The following is an 18582-nucleotide window of genomic DNA, read 5'->3' as shown; positions in this document are numbered from 1 at the left end:
TACTTCAGACCCCTGAAAAGCAAGTCTAAGCATAAGTGATAGGCATTTTAAGCCTTGAACTATCTGCAAAGGCATAGCAGTGATGAGCTGAAATCAGGACAGCTGTCACACAGAGAAACAGAACACCAGTGGTGAAGCAGTATTTATTAATTCCAGGAAGATACAACTCCATATATCTTTTTATAATGGTCATATTAATAAGTTTAAGGCATCTCAGGTTAGGATCCCAATTTGGCCAAAGCTTCTTAAGACAGACCTTAATACACTGCACATACTGTCTTTTTTTTTTAAAGCCAGTATGCATTTTAAGCTGATCAAAGAAGAACAGTTTTTATGAAAAATAAAACACTGATATCAAAATGCTGGGGCTGATTTAGGAATGAAAGTTCCAAGGTGTGTGTTTTAAGGAGCACTGACAGGCAAGAAAACCTCGTTCTTTGAATGTATTTTATAATATAATCAATTGGATTGCAGGTCCTAAAACTGCTCATATCCAGTATGATGGCGCTTGAGGCCAATAAAATAAGCCAGCAACACTAGAGCAAGTACTCCTGCCAGAGCTGCTCCCACCGCTATGGGCACAAGGAAGTTGTCTTCATCTGCACTGCAGTCTTGAGCTGGATGTGGAGAAAGGACAATTGAGAACAGAAACAATGACACTGCAAATGTCTCCATTTGAAGTTAAAATACAGCACTTCCCAACATACATATTTGTACATCAAAACAGCAAAGTCATTTTGGCATTCATTATCAGTAAAGGAGATGTCTGCAAAAAGTGATCCCTTAAAAAAAAAAAACAGACAAAAACAAAACAGCACTTTTATGCAGTCACCCCTCCTTAAAAAGCAGTCATTGGAGGGAAATATATATATTGATATATTGATATATATGTATATTGATATATTGATAAACATACTCCCAGGCTTCTTACAGAAAGTGATAATGAATAAATATAATTTGATTTCCCTTGATCAGCCTAGAGCTTTCAGAGCTAACTACTATGTTGAATGCTGAATGGTATGTGGCACTAAGTCATGAAATGAATAGCAGCTATTTCAGCTGACACGAGGGCACAACACACAGCATGTGCACTCACTTGGTAATGAGGAAAGATAATCTGGCCCTACTGATGTAACTGTTGGCTTCCTGATGTGTATGTAGCGTAGGGAAAGGGGAACACTTATTCACTACTGGTAGGAATCTAAATTTGGTTTAGCCATCATGGAAATCAGCATCAAGTTACCACAGGGGATGGAAGGGAGGTAATCATGAATCTGGAAAAGGGACTGGCCAGGAACGGGGGCACATTGATAAGGGAGGGAGGGAGAAAAAGGATGCTGGAGAGAGTCATCAGAATACAATGTACAGATACATCAAATTGTCAAAGAAACAAAATTAATCTGAAAAATTAAAAAGAAATACCATATATACAGTGATCCAGGAATTCTATTACTGGTTATGTATCCACAGAAAATTAATTCAGCATATCAAAACAAAACATCTCCGTATGATCTAGCTATACCACCCCTCAGTATACATGCAAAAAATAAATCAACATGTCACAGAAATAAATACCTGATCGTTCACAGCACCATTCACAGGACGGTCAAGACCTAACTTAGACATCCAACAAGTGAACAGATAAGGAAAGTGTACTATATATACAAAATGGAGGTTTATGTAGCAATAAAAATGAAGTGCTTCCATTTAAAGGAAAACGGATGGATCTAAAAATAGCATGTTAAGCAAAATAAGCCAGGCTCACACAAAGCCCACTTATTTATATGAAGATTGTAAATGTGTGCATGAATACAAAGGAGACCATGAAGGGTAGAAGAGCTTCTGAAGAGGCAGAAGAGGATATAGATGTCTGGTACATAACGCCATAGAGATGACATGAAAGCAGAAGGGGAGGCTATCTGTCAAGAAGGGATAAGCAAGAGGGGAGCAGGAGGGACAGGGAGGGCACTGGGGACGGGTAAAATGAGAACAAAATAAAACAGAATATATGTATGAAATGCTATCATAACCAGCCGGGTCTACAGAGCTACTTCCAGGACAGCCAGGACTGTTACAGAGAAACCGTCCTGAAAAACAAAACCAAATGCTATAATAAAACACTGTATGCTAAATTAGAAAATATGTGTAGTCTAGTGTGAGAGTGAAACAAAGAAATCAGTGGTTAGAAATGCAAGATATGCTATGGTAGGGCAAGCAAAACGCAAAATATCATGGAAGTAGTTCAGGGACCCAGTCAACTCAGCTTTGTTAGCTAAGACACCTTGGAAAGGTGACAGCTGAGCCAAGTTTTAAGACAATGCAGGTAGTGGGAGGCAGGTGTAAGAAATGGTGCAGACAAAGCGTGGGGGGTAAGAAAACATGAAACTCCAGGGAGCAATGCAATGAGGGTGACATAGAACAGTGGATGGGTTGGATGGAAGCCAGAAAGAAGGGATGGAAGATCAGCTCACAAAGTACTCTGTGGTTCTGCCTTCTCCCAATGGAAACAAGCAGCAACAGAAATTCTAGCAGAGTTAACTGTTTCAGAACTGCAGATTGCAGGTAGTAAGCTAGGAGCCACCTCAATTGCTAGCATCCAAGTGACCAACATAGTTTTCCTGAACTGGGTTAATGAAGTGTAGATGCAAAATGGAGAGACCACAGATCCATTTAGAAGGCAAACTTGACAAAAATGGATGTAAAAACTTGGCAAAAATGGCTGCAATAGCAGGATGTTTTCCAATTCTACACTTGAGTGGTTACGGAAATGCTGGTGCTGTCAATCATGATAGTAATCCAAAAGAAAGAAATGTGAATTTATTGTAGTCTTGCTGCACTTGTAGTTATTGAGGATGAGTGGAATAGAGTGAAAGAGGGTAAGTAGAAGAGGAAGATACTCACTTTTCGATTGAATTATAGATGTCTGTGTCCCCAAATATACCATTCCTGAGTACATACCTAAAGGGGTCTATCCTACCTGCTGCACTGCACATAGTAGTAAACAAATACATGGTAGGAACCGGCCTACATGTCTACAAAAAAGTGACTAAAGAAAGTGTGGTACATATACACAATGGAAATGAAATCATTCCACTTGAAGGAAATTTGATGGACTAAAATGAGCATCTTAAGCAAAATAAGCTAGACTCAAAGACAAATGCCACATGATTCCTCTCACACTCGGAGACTGTATTTTAATTTGTATATACAGTCATGAAACACGACCATAGGAGGAGTAAGCTAGTTTTAAGGAAGGAAGACTGTGATTCAATATATGTGGCACGAAAGCAAGAGAGGGAGGGAAGGGGAAAGAGCATCACTAAGAATGGGTGTGTAGAAAAATAGACTGATAGCTGGGAAACCAGCACGGGACATGATCCAGACCCCAGGAACGTGGGTGTCAGTGAGGAGACCTTGGAAATCTACGGGACCTCCTGGAGTAGTTCAGTCCTTATCCCTAGCATAGGTGTGGACTTTGGGAACCCAATCCACATCCAGGGATACTCCCTGAGCCAAGACACATGGAGGTGAGCCTAGGCCCTATCCCAAAGTATATGATAGACTCTGAAGACCCCCTATGGAAGGCCTCAGCCTCCCTGGGGAGCAGAAAGGATATGTGATAGGTAGAGTTTTACTTGGGGGTTGGTAGGGTCAGGGGAGGAGAGGTGGGAGAGGGAACTGGGATTGTCATGTAAAACAATCTTGTTTCTAATTCAAATAAAAAAAATCTGCAAAAAAAAAGAAAAGAAAAAAGAAAACCTGTACCCAGTGTAGTTTCCTTAAACACTAACAAAACAAAATACCTGGGTCCCAACCAAAATGTCTATAAATTGGGACAAGTAAAATGAAAAGGGTCCATAGAGAAAACACCAGGAATACTAATTTTTTGAGATGTAGGAAAGGCAGGTAGAAGATGGTATGGCAGATTAGGAAGGGGAGAGCTCCAATTAGCATGAGAGAAGAGTTTAATACATTAGAATTCTGAAACAATGTACATTGGATCTAGCCATGTGCTGGATGAGGTATGAGTCAAACTGCCGCAAAGACGGGTGAGTGGCAAGTGAATAGCTAGTGATCAGTCACAGCATCAAGGACTAAGGAGAAAAAGTCATTTCTATAAATTTAAGATCCAGAAAAAGAAAACATGGATGTACTTACAATAGGGACATAAAGAAAAGGTGACATTTGGAATAAAGAAATACGTTTGTAAGATGAGATAAAGGGGGAAGGAAAATGTTCATAAAAAGAGTGAGGCTAATGTTTCTCCCCTGGTTCCTCATGGACAAAGTGGAGCTTGCTGGAATGTGTGTTCTGTGTGTTATCTTAGCAGATTAAAGAGCAGATATGGAGTAACAGCTTCCCTTTATGAAAACATGGGGGTTTTTAGAACTTGGTGTCTCTAATTACCATCTTCAGTTTGAAGAAATTGTTACATTTAAGGAAAACAACAAGTAAATTTTTTAAAAGAGCAAATCTAATGACATATTGAAGATGTTCAATGGAGGGTTTCCTAGGACATATGAGGAATGAGATTCTAGAAGTACAGATCGTAAAAGAGAAAAACCTACTGTGACTGCAGAGATAGATGGATAGAAAAGACATTTGCAAAGATTCACAAAGAGGATCAGGATGCTAAAATACCACTTATCTGTATTCCCCACTCCCTTGTCTCGTGTTGCCTGCAGTTTTCCTCCAGGGACTGGACTCTACCAGAGGTAGATAAATCACAAAGTTAAATAAGTTTACTGGGATTGTGTCAAAATAAGAATGAACGGCATTGGAGTTAAGAGCACTAACTGTTCTTCCAGAGGACCTGGGTTTCATTTGCAGCATCCACATGGAAGTTCACAACCGTCTGTAACTCCTATTCCAGGGAATCTGGTGCCCTCTTCTTCATTCCACATTGAAAGGGCACACAAGTGGTACACAGACATGTAGGCAAAACATTCATATACATAAGACAAAAAAGAATGAATAGGCTGAAATGAAGTTCTGACCATGACTTGCAATCACAAAATATGCCAAGCTCTTTTCTGACAGCCAGCCTCTAGGGCAATAACTGGAAATGAGATACAACCCTGGAGTTTATAGACAGTCTGACATTGATTCTGGTTGCCAACTTGATGGTCATTCTAAACTGGGTTCTGTTAAGAATCCACACAGTAAACAATGCTGGATTAGACTTGTGAAGAGATGCTACTAAAGTTCCCAGTTAGCTCAGCCCCTTCAATTTCCCAAATTACTGCCCATCCTATAAAATATGAGGTGGCACAGACCATACAGTATTATGCCTTAGATTTAATACCTCTGGATTTTAAAAAATTCATTAGTAGATTAATTTCTTATTTTGGCAAAAGTCTCAACAGTTCTCTTGTTCCCAAATTTGGGTGCTTGATCCAATACTGAGATGACTTTCATAAATACTGCCAATAAGGCTTTTATATAAGACAAATATTCCCAGAGCAGATCAAAAAGGCAATTCCACTAATACAAAGATCTTTCTAGATGCTGTCACTTACTTAAAATGCTCACTTAGTATGTGAAACATTAATTTAGAATTATTGATTTTATGAATTCAACTATAAGAGTATGTAGGTAATTGAAACAAATTCTGATTTTTAAAAAAAGCAATTGTTTTACTCTTTGTTCTTTGTTTTTGAAACGGAGTCTCATGCAGTCCAGATTGGCCTCAAATTCACTATGTGGCCAAGGATGACCTAGAAATCCTGGTCTCCTGCCTCCACCTCCCAAGTGCTAAGATTATGAGTGTGCTCCACCACTAAAACAGTTAATATTAATAGGACTGTGTCCTGAAGAAAAGAAAAACTCATTAAGTAGGTCAATTTGACCTCAGCTATTTGCTTAATGTACACTTAATACTATAATGAAAATGTTTCTGAGAAAGGAAACTGTATTTGTGGGATTTTCTTGAGACAGGGTCTCCAGTCTCAGTGGCTCATCTTGTTTGACCTTAAACTCACTACGAATACCAGGCTGGACTTGAATTTGCATGGGTATCTGCCTGCCTCGTTTTCCCAAGTGTTTTGATTAAAGGAATGTATGGCACGTTGTCTAACTGTTGAGATATCCTACCCCTGCCACTGGGACTTGAACTCAGACCCTGAATACATGCTAAGAAAGTGCTTTATAACTCAGATGCCCCAACCCTGTGAAAAAGTTTCCAAGCCACAGAAGCAATAATAGTTTTAAAGATACTGGGCGGTGGGGCTACACGCCACTAATGCCAGCATTCGGGAGGCAGAGGCAGGAGGATCTCTGTTGAGTTTGAGGCCAGCCTGGTCTACAAAGTGAGTTACAAGACAGGCTCCAAAGAAAACACAGAGAAACCCTGTCTCAAAAAAAAATTAAAGATTAAAAAGTTCCATGGCCATTAAAATTTAATTAAAGTTACCTATAGAGAAAAAAAATAAAACCCTGCTAGTCTTCAATTTTCTACTCAGAGATCTTTCAAAGATAATTTTCAGTCTAAGAATTCGAAAACACTTATCTATAACAAAATATGAAACTCGTCTTAAAAACTAATTGAGGGTTTTTTTAAAGAGTCACCTTCTAACGTAACATTTCATTTATGTATCTTTTACATCAAGTACATCACATGAAGCTGAACAAATACTTGAGGCTGGCACAGCAGAGGTGGGTCGGTCAGTAAAGTGTATGTTGTGTAAGCATGAAGAACTAAGTGCAGATGCCTAGCATCCACCGTGTGCATCTGCAACCCCAGGTCAGCACTAGGGGATGAGACAGTGGATCCAGGAGCACTCTGGCCAATGGCCTAGTGAAAACACTGAGCTTCAGGTTAATGAAGAACCTGTCTGAAAAGATAAGGTGGAAAGCACACAGGAAGAAACTTGACCTTGATGTAGACTTCTGCCCTTCATATGCGTACACACAGACAACCACACACACACACACAATACACACACACACACACACACACACACACACACACACACACACACACACACACACACACACACAATACACACACACACACACACACAGACAGACACGCTCGCGCTCGCGCACAAGTACACATGCATGCACACACACAAAATATTTGAAGCCATTCAGTATAACATGTCTACGCCAATTTCAAAGACAATATATAATGATTAGACAGGAATTTAGCTACCCAAGTAAAGAGAAAGGAGATAAGTGGAAAAGAAATGAATCCAAGACATCTTTCTCTACCTAAGCAAACAGAGGAAGTGCTACAATCTTAAAAATAGATGTATCTTCTAAGAATTCCTCCTGGCAACATGCAGGAAATCGAAGATGGTGCACGGTTCACTGAATTTAAGTATGCACTTGAAATATAAACCATGTGGCTTCTTAGCAGGTTCCTTCCAAAATACTCAATAGCGAGTTTATCTTTTCTGAAATGGAAGGTACTACTAAAAGTAGGGGGCAGTAGAATTTTCAAGCCTCTAATCCCTACATGAAGAAAACTGTGAGGCTACCACCCCTGAAGAAGTTCAGCAACTTGGCCCAGTCTCACGGTAGCTAACAATCATGTTGACAACTGTGATATCTGTAGTCCCATGGTTTACCTCAGGAATCCAGGAGAAACCTGCCGGCTGGGTGCTAAACTGCCTTGTATGACACACTAACATGACTGAGAAATTACATGGAGATTGTGGGGATAATCTAAGAGAAAAATTGTGTTATGAAATACTGCCCTCGACTTAGGAGTCGACAGAAGTGTACCAAAAAGATACTATGAAGCTTTTAATATGAAACAAATAACCTAGATCACACACACACACACACACACACACACACACACACACACACACACACACACACACACACACACACCACAGACTTGCCAAATGAAATCACCCAGACCTGCAGCCTACGTAAAGAAGCATGTCTCAGGTAATTCTTATTCTGCAGCCATCCTGGTGTCAGTCAAGCCTTACATATGGGACTTTCTTTCCAGACAGCAGCACACAGACAAAATGTATTGAACACTGAACACAGTCTAGTTCTTCTCTTAAGGTCATTTTTTTCTGTTTGAAACTGCCATCATGTAATATACAAAACCTTCACTTTAACCAAAGGGAAAAAATGTGAGCAAATTTCCTTAAGAAATAAAAGATCTTTATTGATTTAGAAGCAATGTTGGGCAAACAAACAGGCAAATATCTGAGAAGAGATATCGTACATCAACTAGCACTTTAAACATTTGAAAAAAAAATGTGGGAAGTACTTACATGGACCAGTTTCTTATACAAGTGCTAAAGCATGGAAAAGCATCCCAAATCAAATAGAGTATTATGATCAAGGCGCAAAACCAGTAAAAACAAAACAAACAAAACAAAAATACAAAAGATACAAAGATAATGTGTCTATAGGAAATAAAAGTGTAAATAGCAGTACACAAACTGGCCCATGTAAAATACAAAAATATTCATTGAAGTCAGATCTTTCTAGAAAACAGTGCTTTGGAGGTATTTTAATATGAATCCGGTATATAATCTAAATGTAAAAACTTTTAAAAACATTAACAGCATTAAGCCAGTGCCACCCACTTGTTCAATTAGTCTTTTTAAAACGCTGTTTTGTTGACTCGTGACAAAGGTCTAATACCTGTGCTTTTGAAAGCATAATCCTTTCTTTTAAGATTAACAAGCTTATGCTAAAACAGTTTAAATGGAAAAATATTTTAAAAATTAGATTTCCATTTCATTCCTAACAAGTGTTTTAAGCTGGCCATGCAGTTCCCTGTTGCTTTAGGAGACGGTTAGTCAGAAATATGATTCTGAACCAATAAGGTTTTCAGGCTAAGTGGACAGCAAGTTAAAGTGACACAATCTCTGTCACTTCTATATAACTCAAAGGACAGTTACAGACATACACATGCTAACATGCAATTGCCTATAGGTATATGTATATGTATATGTATATGTATATGTATATGTACCATGTATTCAACATTAGCATTTTGGAAGCCAGACAGTTCTTCATTTTTCTGGTGAATGAAAGGCATATAATCTGCCCTTCCCAAATAACAAGAACCTTCTACATATGGCTGCAGATCAATATTTTAAGAAATGTTTGCTGAGTCTTACCAATATTTATGTATGTATGCATGCATGCACGAATGTATGTATGAATGCATATATGTATGAAAGATCTCCTAGAAGCTGCAAGGAATACATGATGTGTTAACTATCAGGCTGAAATAATTTGCTCTCATATAAGCATTAGCTGATGCATAGCAAATGAGCAACTGGTGCCATCTCTGCACACAAAACTGAATACAAAAGTACTACAATGAATAGTAACAATGTAAGTTTTGATTATCACAGAACCATTTAAACATGAAGCCAAATTAGTAAATGCGGTAGCAGTCGATGCAAACTGGAAATGAAGACGGTGTTAATGGACTAAGGCAAGACCATGACCATGACTTTTGGATTAGGTGCAAGCTATGTTGTGAGTGTAAGTGCACTTCGTATTCTAGGTTCTAAGACATACTGACATTTCTTGAAGAAAAAAAGGAAAGAACAAAGCACATTACCACCAACAAGGAAGACTGGAGGGTTCAAGAGAAATCTGCATTCATCTTAGTGCTGCATAGAGAGGCCAATTTCTGGGCACAAAGCACTAATGCCCTCATTTGGCACTGCCTAGCAATTATCTCTAAAGCACCTAAAAACATTGAAATGCCCAGTTGGAACTGCCTTGTGTCTTGCAATTTAAAAGATTGAAATATCCAGTTTTTTAAAATATTAAATAAAAAGATTAACATCTATTCTAAAATTTAAAAAGCTTTTGTGTTTTTGTCATTTCAGCCACATTAAATACAAATGTATTCAAAAAGCATGAGAAAAGGATTTTACTGGCAAGAGTGTGATACTGCTGGGCTCTGCTCAAATCTACTGATACTTCTTTCACAGGTCAAATATGGAGCAATGCCAAAGTAGCTAAGCCAACCTGCAAACAAAAATCCCAAACAATGCAAAAGGAGCTAGTACAAATTCTGGAGATCAGGTTGTTCAAAGTCAACCTCATGCAGGCAGAGAAAACCTTCTCTTTTTCCTACCCTGTACATTCTCGTCCAAATTTTTAAGTCAAACACTGAGATACAAATTCCACCCAGTGAACAAGAACCTGTAGCCCAGGTAATTTTGTACACGCCTTTTGCTATAGAAGTTTTAAACTCCCTTGTCAGGGAAACCAAACTCACATGACTCATTTGTAGTTGACAGTACTTGGGATTCTTCTGTTAAAGTTTGAAATCTACCATACCACCCATCTGAGAGCAGGACTGTAACTAAGTGTACCTTCAATAGTATTGCATACAGAAACTTGTACTTGCTTTATTATTTTGTAACAGAGATTACATGTGGATTAGTGTTACAGAGTCTGATATCCAGCATAACTCTTTCTTCTGCCAATTAGGTAAGCAATCACTATAACGATAATCAAGCCTGAAAGACCAGCACCAACTATAATTGGTATTAGAATGGTGTCATCATCCAGCGAACACTCCTGGGCTGTAGGTGAGAAAAAGTGTGTAACAAATAATGAGTATAATCAAAAGAGAATGTCCAAAAGTAAAGATGTTGATTCAAAGTCAGAAATGCTCTTACAAAATAAATTTCAACAAAAGCAGGCATATTTTTATGATAATGTAGAGAAAGTGATGACCGGTTAAAGTTAAAATCCGAAAGTGTATCTGTCCTTTTGTTTGTGAGTATATCAGAGAGTATTCCTATGTGTCAATAATGGATGCTCATTTATTGCTCTGCGTAAAACCATGTATCATATGATATACACACTGCATTACACTACTAAGATAGGAAAACTACTTTATCAGAAATGAAGAGACCTAAACCAGCCCATGTCTACAGAACCAGCTTAACCTCTGAGTGGGAAAGTGGACATCTCTGGGGAGATAAAGAACACCAGGGCTATCATTGGACTAAACAACTGCTGCCTCTGGAGTTCTTTAACAGTGGGGATCAGCAAACTACAGCCCATGGGCCAAACCTGGCTGAAGAACTAAAAGTAGCATGAATAATCAATTTTAAATGATTGGAAAAGAAGGTATTCTTTTGTGAAACATGAGCATTACATGAAATTCAAATTTTCATATCCCTAAAGTTTTACTGGAAGGCAGCCACACTCGTCTGTATGAATTGCCTAGAGAGGTTTCCAAACTACAATGGCAGAGTTAAAGAGTTGTGACATACACCATACGACTTCAAAGCTTGTGAAATCAATTTAGACTTTTTCTCAAAAAGCTTGTATGTCCCTGGCTTAAAATATGTGAAGAATTAAGAAACTAGGACCTCTTACAATGCTAAGTGTGTTTACTATGTGTTTTATCTCTCTGGCTCAGAATAGCAGGCCAGAGGGGCTTTTTTTTCTATTTATAGCAAGCAGTCCTATCTAATAAAATCCAATCAACGCTCTTCAAAATGACTGCAATTCTATTTCCTCCCTGAATACACTGACGTATTACCTGGGTGTTATATTTATAGTTATCCACAACCAAGAACCTAGTTCCATAAATAGATTGTGCATTCAGTATCAGTATTAAACATTCTATATCTCTCTGGCACCCAACCTTTCAAATTAGGCAAAGAGCATAGCTCATCTTGGGCCACTGCCAACTAGATAAACAGACCTGAACTGAGACTAATACTGCAGATGATTTTAAATTCTAAATACAAATTCAGACCTCAAATTAGAATAATGATGTAGGGGAGCTAGATGAAGATTTAAAAAAAATAAATCTATTACAAGATCAAAATAATTAAAGTAATACGCAAAACAAACACACGGGAAGAGATTGGATTCTATTTTGGGTTTTGGGAAGCAGGATTTCATAGACACCAGCCTAACCTCGAATTGACTATGTAGCCAAGGATGACCTTGAACAGCTGCTAACCCTGCCTTGACTGCCTGAGTACTATGATTATAAGCATGTCACCACTCCTGGCAAAGCAAATGGAGTCTTGAAATTTTGAAGCTATGAATAACCTTTTGTCCCCACAAGAATGGTAGGGTAAATAAAGGTCCGACTATGTGTTTGGTACTCCTGTAAATGTACCGAACAGTTCACAGCTGAATAGTTCACAGCATATTCACTTTAATCACAGCTTCTCCATTTACTTATAAACCTCGAGATTAATTGTTTGAAAGGATGGGGATGACTGAAATAGTTCTGCTCAGCAAAGCTCTGCTCAACAAACCCCCAATTTTAAGTAATTGGTTTAAAAGCATAAGTCACTTAAGGAATTGGCTGTACTTTTTTCTGTCATGCAAATTTTAATCTGCAATGCCAAATGCATATTTCATATTCACACAAATACAATATAATGAACTGTACATGAGGATTTCATTAAAAACCTGATAAAGGCCACCATTAGCCCAAACAAAGTGGGTCTTCAAAAAGTCTTATTTGAACTTAGACTGGCTTTAAGGACTGTCTATGTCATTTTGGCTGGCAGGCTAGGATTCATGGGATATGGGCCTTTGCTACCACTACCACCCTTTATCTTGTGTCTTGAGCAAATCAAACCAAACTGTTTTCATCTGGGTATGAAAATGTTTCCCAAGATGGTCCCCAGAAGGCAGCTATAAGGTGCTTGAAGCTGTTGCTCCAAGTGCCTCCCCTCCCCAAACTCAACCTTAGGGGATAACCTGTTTCTTAAAATGATTTTCAGATTTTCAAAAATTACATCTACTTTGACCAAAATGATGAGCCAAATGTAGTTACACAATTTGTCCCAGGCTCTGAGAACTTTCTATCGAATCGAGAGGGGAATTTGTATTTCTCTATGCTCATGGACAGAATCCCCCGAGACTCGGAGGAAAAGCCACCTATAGGATGACAGAAGAACATAGTAACTACAGTTTGTTTGCTTCTTACCTGTGGCATACTTTCCTTTCGTCACATTAAAAGGTTGCACCTTTAGGTTAAAGGTGTTTATCTGAAACGTTCTAGACACTGAAACAACCTGCTCTTTGTTGCACATATAAGAACTTCCAAGAGGGGCATCCCAGAAGCTAAGGTTGTTATTTGCAACACTGAAAACTGCAGGAAATAAAACAGGCTAATTAACTTCTTAATCTAGCAACATAAGAAAAATGAGACAGTCTCTAGGGTTGGAAGGGTTTTAGTAAAATATAGCAGTTTGAAGTCAGGCTCTGACCCCCAAAAAGCAACTCTTGCCATCACTAAGTTCACTTAATTTGTTTTCTTTTGCTTGGTTTCTGACACAGGACCTCACTATATAGCCCAAACTGACCTAGGGCTCACTATGCATCCCAGGCTGTTTTCAAACTTATGACCCTCCTTGTCCCTGCTTCCCAAGGCTGCAATTCCAGGAATGTACCACCACATCTGCTTCTCCTTAGTCTTTCCATCAATGCTTCTGTAGTCTAAATTTCAGGCATTTCATTAGCAATTACCCACCATACTTTGAAAAGATGATTCTGCAGAGCAGATGATTCTACAAGGGATACACTGTAGTTCTATACTACATAGTACGGTCTAGTTCTACAGTAGACTCTAAGCTGTGATCAAGAAGTATTTTTACATAGCATCTTCTATTTCATAAGACATGATCTGGCCATAAGCTAATTATCACTTCCACTCCTTCCATAAATCCAGAACTCTTCTCCCCCAGGACAATGCTGTGCTTACCTGAGCCATTAGCCATATACATGCTGACGTTAACTTCCTTCAGATAGAAATGGCTTTCACTTTTCTGTTTGAAAAAGAGCTTCCAGTTAATAACATATCACAGCTGTCTAAATAACAGTTAATATCAGCAGAAAAGCAATCTAGCACTGTTATACAGATGAGGACACCATCAGACATCAGCCAGCAGTATAAACTACAACTTAAGTCTTGTCGCTAATTGTAACAAAACCATTTTCCAATGCATTTCATTTCTAAACTCTTTGAGCACATTATTCAGGAATTCCTGTATACAGGATGATTCATTTCCTCTGTTTTATTCTTCTTGTCACTTGCTGAGTCCATACTATTTGGCGTAGGTCACAGTGTGACCTTTTTTGTCTTTTTATTTTGGTTTGGTTTTTTGACTCAGGGTTTCTCTGTGTAGTCCAGGATATCCTGGAAGTCCGAGGCTGTCTGGTCACTCTGTAGACCAGGCTGGCCTTAAACACAAAGATCTGCCTGCTTCTGCCTCCTAGGTGCCACCATTCCAGGCTCACAATATGACCTTTGAACTGTGTGCCCTGCTTTCAGATCCTCCAGTTCGGTTCTCTTACTTTTCTTATTATCTATCATATCTGCTCATCATATTGGTTTTCCAATACTATTACCTTTGCATTCTATTTTTGCTTTCTAACCTTTGTGTTTGGGGCTGGAACCTAGGGCTTACTGCACATAACATGCAAGCGTTATTCAATTGAGGACATCATCAGCCCGATGTTTGTCTAATACAATTTTCATTACAGTTATTTGTTTTGTGTGTATGGATGCATGAACTTATAATGTGTCATGTGTGGAGATCAGAGGACAATTTATGGGACTTGGCTCTCACCCTCTACCATGTTGGTTCTGGGGATGGAACTCAAATTATCATCAGGCTTGGCAGCAAGTGTCTTTACCCACTGACCCATCTTGCCCCAGTTTTTTTGTTGTTGGTAGTTTTTTTTTTTGAGACAAGGTTTCTCCAGGGAGCCTTGGCTGTCCTGAAATTCTCTCAGTAGACCAGGCTGCCCTTGAACTCACAGGGATCCACCTGTTTCTGCATCCCAACTGCTGGAGTGAAAGGTGTGTGCCACCAAAACCCAGCACTTAATTATATGTATTAATGGCGCTCGGTGTGATACCCTGATACATGCATACAGTGTGTACTAACCAAGTAAGGGTAATTGGCATTCCCCTCACCTTAGAACTGTTAATGTTTGAAGCTTTGATGTCCCCTTTTCTTGTTTTTTTTTTTTTGGTTTTTGTTTTGTTTTGTTTTGGTTTGGTTTTCCGAGACAGGGCTTCTGTTTAGCTTTGGAGCCTGTCCTGGAACTCGCTCTGTAGACCAGGCAGGCCTCAAACTCACAGAGATCCTCCTGCCTCTGCTGCCCCCCCCCAATGTCACCTTTTCTAGATCTTCATAAAATATAAACTAGGGTACTCTGAACTAGTCATCCCATTGTGGTAAGGAACACTTTCTGTATCTTATCCAGTATCCCTCTACCTAGCCTCCCCTCCTTATCTTTCTGAAACCGATGAACCAGCCATTCTAATAATATAAATGCTTAGCATATACCAAGTAACACATCTAAGTGCTCCATGGAACTAACAAGGTGAAACATACTTGTATATTGCCCTCTTAGTGCTGGTAATGTGCCAAGGAACATAAGATAAATACATAGGAAATTAAAGATACAGCTCAGTGGTGAAGGGCTTGCTTAGTTAGCATTTATGAGCCGTGGAGTTCTGTTCCCACACCAACCTCACTGGTCTCTGGACTGGAAAGAAAAGACATATAAATAAGCTAATCCTGTTACAAAAAAAAAGTAGCAAGTTAAGAAAATTGACAGGGTCGGGCACTGGTGGTACACGCCTTTAATCCCAGCATTCGGGAGGCAAAGGCAGGCGGATTTCTGTGAATTCGAGGCCAGCCTGGTCTACAGAGTGAATTCCAGGACAGGCTCCAAAGCAATAAAGAGAAACCCTGTCTTGAAAAACAAAAAAAGGAAGAAAAAGTAAAGAAAATTGGCAGGAATGATATTATTTCCAATGGGGAATTTGGTTACAAAACAAGTAGATATATTCGAGAAGGCAATAATCGAATAAGGAAAGGTGATCAGAAATAAGCATTATCTACACACTTGAGAACTAAGTGCCAACCATTGTTCTTTTGGTATGTGAGACAGTGGATTAAACCCAGCATTCTACACACAGTGGGCAAGCATCCCCAGCCATTTTATTTGCTATTTTGAGAAAAGGTCTCACTAGCCCATACTAGCACTGAAAACGTAACACAGGCTGGCCTTGAATTTGCAATCCTCTTATCTCAGTCTCCCAAGTAGCTGGGAGTATAATACCTATGCCACCAGCCCTGGCTCCAACACCTCTATACTACTGATGCCATTATTGTGCCCAGTTTAAAATGAATCATTCAGGCAGAGAGTTGCTAAGTGACCTCCCACACTGATGCCAATTACTAATCGTCAAGCTGGAATTTCAACCCAAAATCTGGCTACAAATATATGGACTGGTTACTGTCGTGCTCAGACTTCATAAGCTATGTCTCAAAGTCAGAGTAAAGGAGAGCCTGTTCTTGCTGTATCCAAGAGGCTAGTGAAATACCATAGTGACATTTTTTGTTGAGTGTTATTTTTTTGAGACAGTGCCTCACAGTCCAGCTAGCCTTTGATTCTTCATCTTCCTGCTTTACCGTAGGTAGATGTATACCTCCTTCCCTGTCCACAGGTACTTCTTATACATCAGATACTGAGACTCCATCCCAGGCAGGCAGTGGTGGCACACACCTTTAATCCTAGCACTCAGGAGGCAGAGGCAAGCGGATCTCTGTGAGTTCGAGGCCAGCCTAGTCTACAGAGCGAGTGCCAGGATAGGCTCCAAAGCTACACAGAGAAACCCTGTCATGATAAACCAAAGAAAAAAAAGAGACTCTATCTCCATCCATACATATAGTAATATGATTGACAGCTAAAGTAGTTTTTATACAATGATATAGCAGTTCTGCTCAAGAATGGTGGTGACTCCTCATCTTCCCTCACTTGAAAACTATGGCCTATTCTTCATTCCCATTTGCTACTATGGCACACATAGAACCACACAACATTAAAACTAGTAATTGTTTCTGACATGGTAGAAATTAGGTCTCCAGTTACTAACAGCTGCTAGCAAGGAGAACAGGTGTGCCTAACAGCTCCTAGTTCAGATCTTAACAAAAGCATAATCAACAAAAAACTGTATGCTGGCACTATAAAGGATCCTGGTTTAATGAGTTAATGTGTGCACTTAACACAAAGCCTACATGTAACAAGAGAACTGTCCCTCAAATTCTCAGAGGATCAGCACCAGGATCTACTAGAAATACCAAAATCTAGGATGTTCAAATCCCTTTTTCAAAATGGTGATACTTGCTTACAATTTACACACATCTTCTGTATACTTTCAATCACCCCCACATTACTTATGATCCTTAAATATAAATGCTATGTAGAAGGAATAGTGCATCGTTTACATTTTAATAACAAGAACTATAACTATAAATGCAATTTTTGTGGCTCTGGGGACAAAACACAGGGTCCTGGGCATTCTAAGCAAAATTGTCTGCCACAAATCTTGAACCACAGACCTTTTTACTTGATATTAACTCAAGGTTGGTTTAATCTGTGTATGCAGGATCAAAGGTGTGTACCACCATCACTCAGCCTGACTATGCTTATTAATGCTAGCTATTACTAGTACAGACACTATTATCTTGTAGAGCTGGCTCAGCAGTTGGGAGCAGTAGCTGTTCTTCCAGGACCCGGTTTCAATTCCCAGTACACATATGGCTGCTTGCACTGGTTTGTGGCCTCAGTTCCAGGGGATTGGGCACCCTCTCACAGACATGTATGCAGGCAAAACACCAATGTACATAGTAATAAATATATCTTTTAAAAAGAATCTTAACCTGGGTGGTGGTGGTGCAGGCCTTTAATCCCAGCACTCAGGAGGCAGAGGCAGGCCTATGAGTTCAAGACCAGCCTGGTCTACAGAGCGAGTTCCAAGACAGCCTCCAAAGCAATACAGAGAAACCTTGTCTCAAAAAAAAAAAACAAAAAAATACAAGTCCAGCCCATAGACAATGGAACTGACTCAAAAATGAACAAGCATAAGTGAGCTTTCCTTCATAGTAGTTAGGTGTTAAAAGTGAAAAGAAATCCAAATATCACACACACATACATCTACCACTGTTTAGACTTTCAGATATACTTGTCAGAGAAAGAACTTTAGAAAACAGTTGGTACTCACCACAGCAAAGATAAAGTCAAGATACTTAATTTGGCTGTTGTTCAGCCTAAGTTGAGCAGTTTGAGGATGACAGCTGCCGGTGAAGTTAGTTGTACTGGGGTTGATGTTAAAAATGAAAGGCACCTTCAGGAGAATAAGCAGAAGGAAGATACAGATTAACTCAAAGTCCATAGCAAAGCCTTATACTCTGATGGAACCAACCTCAATGTACAACAAAAACTCCTTTGTTTCAATACTTGAATTCCTGGTGTCTTTCTTTCACGAGAACTTGGCACAAGCCCTCAAGCTATGACTCAGCCGACTTCAACAACAATAACAAGAGAGAAACTTCCTCAGTAATGAGCCAGATAAAAACACATTTTTACAGAGCACAAGAGCCATCTGTCTTGGCTTGTTTCAAATCACAGGATCCTGAAAATGGGATTTGTTCATTGGCACTCCCCCTGGTGCCCCAATGAGGTACTGCAACCAAACGAGTACTTGAGAGCTGATCTACGGGCTCTGACTCATCAAACAGCCTTGCTCCTCCTGCACGCCAACCTACAACGTGGCTCAAAGAAAAGGGGGAAAGAGTT

General features: G+C 39.3%; 1 protein-coding gene across 1 annotated transcript in view; it reads right to left on the bottom strand.

The window, feature by feature from the left end:
• Positions 1-395: 395 nt before the first annotated feature.
• Positions 396-18582, bottom strand: part of Lamp2 (lysosomal associated membrane protein 2) — a 46549-nt gene continuing 28362 nt past the window's right edge. Inside the window, 4 exon segments of the mRNA NM_001246749.1 lie at positions 396-617; positions 12911-13075; positions 13688-13751; positions 18008-18130. Coding sequence (NP_001233678.1) covers positions 478-617; positions 12911-13075; positions 13688-13751; positions 18008-18130 — 492 coding nt within the window. The 3' untranslated portion in view covers positions 396-477.

This window comes from Cricetulus griseus, chromosome X, assembly GCF_003668045.3.
Source record: "Cricetulus griseus strain 17A/GY chromosome X, alternate assembly CriGri-PICRH-1.0, whole genome shotgun sequence".
NCBI lineage: Eukaryota > Metazoa > Chordata > Mammalia > Rodentia > Cricetidae > Cricetulus > Cricetulus griseus.
The sequence above is the reverse complement of the archived record's forward strand: the minus strand, read 5'-3'. Positions and strand labels throughout refer to the sequence as shown.